The sequence below is a fragment of the Berghia stephanieae genome, unplaced genomic scaffold, assembly GCF_034508935.2.
Source record: "Berghia stephanieae isolate SIO BIC M18660-M18661 unplaced genomic scaffold, UCSD_Bste_1.3 scaffold699, whole genome shotgun sequence".
Classification (NCBI taxonomy): Eukaryota; Metazoa; Mollusca; class Gastropoda; order Nudibranchia; family Aeolidiidae; genus Berghia; species Berghia stephanieae.
The window spans coordinates 1-8,090 of NW_027628610.1; the positions used below are offsets into that span (position 1 = coordinate 1).

The 8,090-nt window shown below is 34.1% G+C and overlaps 1 protein-coding gene across 1 annotated transcript; it reads right to left on the minus strand.

Annotated features, from left to right (window-relative positions):
• Positions 1-1,743: 1,743 nt before the first annotated feature.
• Positions 1,744-7,723, minus strand: LOC144962211 (dynein axonemal heavy chain 2-like). Its single transcript, XM_078895135.1, has 4 exons — positions 7,691-7,723; positions 4,741-4,859; positions 2,632-2,812; positions 1,744-1,959 (listed from the first exon to the last, which is right to left on the minus strand). Exons 1-4 carry the CDS (start codon positions 7,721-7,723, stop codon positions 1,744-1,746), a joined length of 549 nt encoding a protein of 182 aa, XP_078751261.1.
• Between the last annotated feature and the right edge of the window lie 367 nt (positions 7,724-8,090).

The following is an 8,090-nucleotide window of genomic DNA, read 5'->3' on the forward strand; positions in this document are numbered from 1 at the left end:
TTTTTTAAAATCTCCATTCAAAATTTGTCATAAGAATACAAGGGAACACTAGAATAACCCAAAGCATCAGCCACAGGGCAATGGGGAATTTCAGCACAATTTAATCTGATATCTGGGCTAGGGGCAGTAAGATAAAATGATATCATTATGACGTATTCTTAACAGGCATGTTGAGATCATTCATGAAGTTGAAACAAAAGGTGGGGATAGAGAATGAGAAATATGAACAGAAAGGGGAGAGAGAAACAGAGCTCCTGACCAGAGACCTGAACAAAAACTGTGACTATGTGGTCTTGTGATATGACACTCACTTTCGGATTGGAAGGTCCTGGGTTCGAGCCTCGCGCTCGGCGCATAGTTGTGTCCTTGAAAAAGGTTCTTTACTCACATTCTCTCACCATACTCGGGTGTAAAATGAGTACCTGGCCGTTAACAGCGTTGTCTTTGTCCGAAAAATTGTAATATCGCCTAACAGGCGGCATGTCCCGTCCTACATGTTAAATGTTGCTGTTGACCAGGGACCCCTTGTAAAGCGCTTTGAGCACATTTAGTGGAAATATTGAGCTATATAAAGCTCAAATTAAAGCTCAATTTAAGAAAATATTGAAAGTCAAAGCGTGAGGAATGAAAAAGGGAAATTATTTTTTTTCCATTTAAAAAAAGGAGGGATTGAATTCAGCATTTTACCTTTGTCATCTTGAGCGATTTGATATTGTCGAAACATTTCTTGAGATGAGGCTGGATGGCTTCTGGGTTCTTGGATTGACCGAGAATCTCAAGGAGATCGTCGTTGGACAGGAAGTAGAATCGTGGGAAGATTTGACGTTTGGTCTCCAGGTACATGTCTAGAGATTTCTGGATCTCCTCTAGCTTGGCGTTCATGTCGTTGAGTTGGTCTAGCATGCCTGGGAGTGGTAGGTGTGGATGGTGTTGGTGGTGGTAATGATGATGATGATGATGATGTAGGCGGTGGTGATGATGATGATGATGATGTAGGCGGTGGTGATGATGATGATGATGATGATGATGATGATGTAGGCGGTGGTGATGATGATAATAATGATGATGATGATGATGTAGGTGGTGGTGATGATGATGATGATGATGATGGTGATGTAGGTGGTGGTGATGATGATGATGGTGATGATGTAGGCAGTGGTGATGATGATGATGGTGATGATGTAGGCGGTGGTGATGATGATGATGATGATGATGATGATGGTGATGACGATGATGATGATGATGACGATGATGATGATGATGATGATGATGATGATGATGATGATGGTGATGATGAGATGATGATGATGGGTAATGAATGATGTGATATGATGATGACGGTGATGATAGTGATAGTGATGGTAATGATGATGATGATGACATGATGATGATGATGAGAGAGATGTGATGATGTAATGATGGGTAGATATGATGATGATGCGATGATTGTGACGATGATGATGACATGATGATGATGAGACGATGATGATGATGATAATGATGGTGTGTATGATGAGATATCGATGATGATGATGTGATGATTTGCATGATGATAATGATGGTGATGACGATGATGATGAATGATGTGGATGAGATGATGATGATGATGATGATGATGACATGATGATGATGATGATGATGATGATGATGAGATGATGATATGATGAGTGATGATAATGATGATGATGATGATTGATGGAGATGATATGATGATGATGATGATGATGATGATGATGATGATGATTATAATGATGTTGAATAGCAACGACTTATAGTGATGATGATGCCTGATGATGATTTTTGTTGATCCAACGATTGACCAGGGGGGTGTGTCCCCCTCAATGCATTTTTGTCACCGTTGAGTCGAGTCATAATTTCCTTCCACGTCTTGTTGATGCCGTCAAACTCAGCAGATTCTCTAGGAAGTTGTTTTCGGATGTCTTCCCCAAGGAAGATGTTCTGAAAAGGTGTTTGAGATGGTAGATATAATGATACAATTTCATATTTGGATTTGTAGTGTCTCTTTCTCTCTCTTTTTCCCCCCTTTCAATCATTGTCCTATTCTCGAACCCAATATCTCCTCTTTAAGAGCCCTAAATAACTCCATCTAAACATGTGTGAAAAATATGATCAAGTTCAGTTTTTTCGAAAGCAAATTATTTAATTCTAATGCCACAAAACAAGGAGAAGAAGAAGAAGAAGAAGAAGAAGAAGAAGAAGAAGAAGAAGAAGAAGAAGAAGAAGAAGAAGAAGAAGAAGAACAACAACAACAACAACTACTACAACAACAACAACTTAATAACAACAATAACTTCAACAATAACAATAGTAAAAGTAACAACACACATTGACTACAGACAGTGGCAACAATAAGAACAACAGCAACAACAACAAAAACACGACCACCAGCATTAATAACAACAACAACAACAACAACAATAACATCGACAGCATGATCAATACCACCACCCCCACCACGGTCTACCGCTACTACAACCACCACCACATCCACCACCACCACCATCACGACTACCACTACTAGAACCACCGCCACGTCCACCACCACCACCATCACCAACACCACCTCTACTACCATCACGACCCAACACACACACACACACACACACCCACCTCCAAATACATCCACTGTCTTTGCACAGTCAACAACATTTCCGTGGTCTCCATGATGTGCGAGAGAGTTCTCTCCCAGTGATCCACCTCCTTCTCAAAGGCCTTCACGAATCGTGATGCCTTCATAGTGGACAGCTGTACTTGGTTATCCTCCAGAGCCTGGAAGATTTCCTCTGTGCCTCTGGTGGAATAAGGTTCAAAGTTCAAAGTTAATTCAATCTTAGGCTTTCGCCAATAAATAACACAATTTGATGACAACATACATGAAAATGGAAAAAAAATGGTAAATGGAACGAAAAAATAAACTGATGCCACTAATAACCATAAAAAATATACACAATCGTAATACCACCAATACGTACAATAATAACAATAATAATAATAATAATAATAATAATAATAATAATAATAATAATAATAATAATAATAATAATAACAATAATAATAATAATAATAATAATAATAATAATAATAATAATAATAATAATAATAACAATAAATAATAATAATAATAATAATAATAATAACAATAATAATAATAATAATAATAATATAATTAATAATAATAATAATAATAATAATAATAATAATAATAATAATAATAATAATAATAACAATAATAATAATAATAATAATAAATAATAATAATAATAATAATAATAATAATAACAATAATAATAATAATAATAATAATAATAATAATAATAATAATAAATAATAATAATAATAATAATAATAATAATAATAACAATAATAGTAACAATAATAATATGAGAACGAAAGTATCAATTTGATATTGAATGTAAGCTTCAATTTAATTACAAAAACTGATTAAATGAACGTTTCAGGTTTCCCCTTTATCACAAAACAGGATGAATGAAACACTGCGGGTGAATGGGATAATGTGGTAGTGGCGTTGTTAAGATGAATAAACAAAACATTGGTTGGCAGGAAATGGTGGAAGAAAGTAAGTATCAAATTGAGAAATTAGGGAGCAGATAAAAAAATATGAAAAACTATTATGAAACAGTGCCAGACAACAAAGCAAGAAAGAAAAATACAAAGAAAAAAAAACATCCCCAAAAAATCAGCCTGTTTCGATCTGGTGGAAGAATGGAAAAAACCCAAAAACAAACTGATATTGCATCCCCCCCCCCTCCCCCCCTAAAAAAAAAAATTAAATAAAAATACTAATAAAAAAAACCCAAAAAAACCCCCACAAAAATAAACAAAACAAAAAAAAAAAAAAACACACACACACACACACACACAACAGAACAAACTGAACAAAACAAAACAAAATGAGGAAAATAAGAAAAAAAACAAAAAAAAAAACAAACAAGCAAAACTAAGCAAAACTGATAACAACAACTGCAAAAAAAAATAAAAAAAAAAATAGAAAAACAAATAAAACAAAACAAAAAAAGCAACAAAAAAAATGAGCATTCATATAATAGCCCAATATCCACTAAATGTGGTCTGAGCATTTCACACAAAGGGTCCTTAAGCCAAAAGCAACAATAAACATGACGCCTGTAAATTGCTATCAAAGTCTTTTTCTTTTTTTTTTCCGACAAAGTGCTCATTTGACACCAACGTATGGTGAAAACATGAGTGTAAAGAACCCTCTCCTGGGACAAAACTTTACTCTGTCTATAATGAAGCTCGAACCAGAGATCTTCAGGCGATAAGTCGAGTGTCATACCAAAAATACACAAAGCCGAAATTGAGCAAAAGCATAGCATTCAAGTCCTTCTTGCAGTATAAAGTCTCATCTTGTATCAAGGTCTGGGGGTCCACTGGCTCAATTAGTAGAGCCATCGCTTCACATGCAAAGGGACCGATCCTGGGTGAACTTGAGACATTTTCAGACCCTGCCCTCCCCCCCCCCCCCCTCTCCCTAACAGTATTTTTCTGTTTCAAAATGAGCGTTGAGACGGCACTTGAATGCCTGCAATGAAGGGATGACCAACTGGCAGACGTAAAATGACTTCATGCATCATAAAAAGCTCAGCATTTTTCTTGAAAAAGATAAAAAAGAAAAACCCCCCAAAAAAAACAAAAATAACAAACAAACAGAAAAACCTTACTATGACAACCAAAACTTACTTGAGTTTGAAATGACCTTTGTCCTTGTACGGTACAATATCCAACTCGTTTTGTTCCCAGCTTCGACAATCGCAGCCAGACCCTATCAATGATACAATGTTGTTATTTATTTCAGTTGGCTGATGTGATGTAAACAAAACATGGACAAAGAAATGAATCAAAACCTATATTTTCTGGAAAAAATAAATAGGTATCTATAAACCGCAAGATAAATATGAGACTTTAGATTTTTCGTTTTCTAATTTTAAAGTTTTACTTAAAAATGCTATAAATTGTCTAATTTTTAAGATCATTCAATATATTATTGCTCATTATACTTATGTTTAGATTTAAACAATTTCTCAATTTTAAAGAAATTTTACAACAATCTGATAAAATACGTAATATATGATTCATACCATTTTCTAAGTTTTAGAATTATATAACATTTTGCTCAAATACTTAGTTTATATTCATACAATTTCAATTTAAAGGTTATACAACATACTTATCAAATCCTTAAGACATAATTCATATTTCTTTTTTCTTTCAATTTTATGGTTAAACAGCATTAGGGATAAAATACATCTCATTTTAGTAAAGTACCAAATTGACATGTCCAAATACAGATGAAAGTAAACAAGATGTTTGTAGGAGAGAATATTACATTATTAATTTTATAAAAATGTTAAAAAAGATCTCAACAACCGCCCCCCCCCCAAAAAAAAAATAAATAAAATAACCCCCAAAAAATAACAACCCCCCCCCCCAAAAAAAAAAAAAAAAAAAACCAAACCAAAACAGCCAAGACAAAACAGAGCAAAATAAAAAAAAAAAAAGAAGAAAAATATTTATACCTCTTCTTCCAATACAAGAGAAACTCTAGACTCATAATCCCAATGTTTTCCGATTTTAATGGAAAATATTGATGAGAAAAATAAAACAAAAAATCTAAACTAAAGCGAGCTTCACACCTGAAAAACCCCCCCTTTTTAAGAAAATTTCCAACCACAACCTGAGAAAAAACCCCATTAAAAGGGGGAAAAACCAGGAAAACTTGGGGAAAAATTTTTTAAACCAAAAAAAAACAAAAAGGAAGCAAAGTCTCCCCAACCTTTGCGGGAAAGCCCTTAAAAAAATTTTTTATAAAACCCGGGGACAGAAAAACAAAAAGGGGAAAAGGGTTACAAAAAAAAATTTCCCCAAAAAACCAAAAAAAAAAAAAAAATTCCCCCCGGGTTTGGAAAAAATTGTTTTTTTGGGGGGTTTTAATTTTTTTCATCTATTTTTTTTTTTCCCTCTTTGTCGGCACGTTTCATAAACTTTTTTCTGATTTTAATTTTTTCCCCCAAACCGGGGGCCTGCCCAAAAATTTTTTTCAATTTTTTTTTTTTCCCAACATAAAAAGGAATGTCAAAAAAAATTTTTTTTAAAAAAAAATAAAAAAATTGTTTTTTTAAATAAACCCAAAATCCACAAAGGGGGTGCTCAAACCCTTTTAAAAGGGGGCCCGGCCAACACCCAAAACATAACTTGTGGGAAAAAATTTTTATGCCCCCCCGGGGCAAATTTTAAAAAATTTTTGGACAGAAAAAAACGCTGTTAAAGCCAGGAAAACTCTTTTTAAACAAAAAAAAAAGGGGGGAAAGGGGGGTAAAAAAACCCTTTCCCCCCAAGGGTTTTTCAACATCCGCCGAACGGGGGGCCCCAAACCCCCGGGAAACCTTCCCAACCGAAAGCGAGGTGCCCATCCCACAAAACCCAAAAGCCAAAAATGGGCCAAAAACCAAAAATAATCCTGCATAACCCCCTGTTCGGGGGCCCAAAATTTCCCTTGGGGCCGCCCCCAAGATGTCTTTGTTTTTTCCCCGGAAAATTTTGGGTCAAACCCAAAACCCCAATGTTTTTTCCTCAAGATTTGGGGGGGGCCCTTTCTTTGGTCAAAACTGCGAGTCTCTCAGTCTGTAAAGAAATCGGTATGGTATATAAGAGCAAACTAATCTGACGAAATTTTTTTGGGAATCACTTTGTATGCCTTTTTTAACCCGTTCCTTTTCTTCTTCCTTCGCATGCACTTGTAATTGAAATCATTAACAAATAAAACTTCATTTCCCCCGGGGGTTTTCCCTAAAATCAAATATTTCAACAAGGAAAACATTTTGTTTTCAAGCATTATGTGTGTAAAGATTTTTTTCCGATTTAAATTGTTCTCGGGTTTAAAAAACCCCCTTTACAAACCGAAAGGTGAAAAGGGAAAAAGGCTTCGTTGGGAACAAAACAACAATGGACGTTTGGGGGAAAAAACCCTTCGCAGCACAACAAAAACACAAATAAACGGGAAAAAAAAAAAAAAAAATAAAATTTTTCATTTAAAATTTTTAATTTTTTTTTCCCAGTTTTTTTGGGGAATTGTTGTGCTAAACGAAGGGTTTGTACCCGAAACGTCCCTTTTTCGGGGTTTTTTCCCATACGAACCTTTCCATTTTCACCCCTTTGGGTTTGTATTTTACGATCACGGTTTCAGGTACCCCTTTAAACCTTTTTTCTATTTTTTCTGGCTTAACACTTAAGATTTATAAACTTTAAAAGGGCCCAGAGGGAGGTGTTTCTAAAAACCCCTGTTTATTAATTACAATAAATGATTTCTCTTACAAAAAAATAAAATTACGAAAGCGTTGGTCTTTTTAAAATATTTTTTTAAAAGGGTTTTTCAAATATTGAAATTGAAACAAAGATTGCTCTTTTAAAACAAAAAAAACATGGATCAAATTTAAAAGGGTTTTATCATAATTCACAGTTTAAAAAAATCGTTGACATCAAAACCCAAAAAAAATTTTTCCTCTGACACCGACCGTATCGCGCCAATGCCTAGGCCTCATGGCCTTTTTTTAAGGATCTTGAACCCGAGGGGAAACGGTTTTTCTTGAAAATGGTCCACTTTGTTCCCTTTCTGGGATCAACCCCCTCCCACCTTTTCCGTGGGGGCAAGGTAGGGGAAAGACATTGACGTGTGATTATAAATGATTAAACATAATCATAATAGGGTTTAAGGGTTATAAAATTTTTGTCTTTCCTGGGAAAATTTTGAAAATTTTTAAAATTTTTTATTTTTTTTTGGGGTTTTTTGGCTGAAGGGGGGTTTTACCCCAAAACGTTTTTTATTTTGGTATTTTTTTTTTTCTGAAGCTCTTTAAAAATTTTAATTTTTTTTTATTATTTTTAAAAAAGCCCCCCCAGCTTTTTAAGGGCCTAGTAAACATTTTTAAAATTTTATTTTAAGCAATTTCCAAAAGAAAATAAACCCCAAATTTAAAAATTTTTTCCCCAAATTTTAATTTTAAAAAAATTTAAAAAATTTTTTGTTTTTGGTT

Coding starts and splice junctions, on each gene's coding strand:
- LOC144962211 (XM_078895135.1), bottom strand. CDS start 7,723: ATGTCTTTCCCCTACCTTGCCCCCACGGAAAAG. Junction 2,813..4,740: donor AAAGGTCATTTCAAACTCAA/GTAAGTTTTGGT, acceptor TTATTCCACCAG/AGGCACAGAGGAAATCTTCC. Junction 1,960..2,631: donor GACAGTGGATGTATTTGGAG/GTGGGTGTGTGT, acceptor ACACCTTTTCAG/AACATCTTCCTTGGGGAAGA.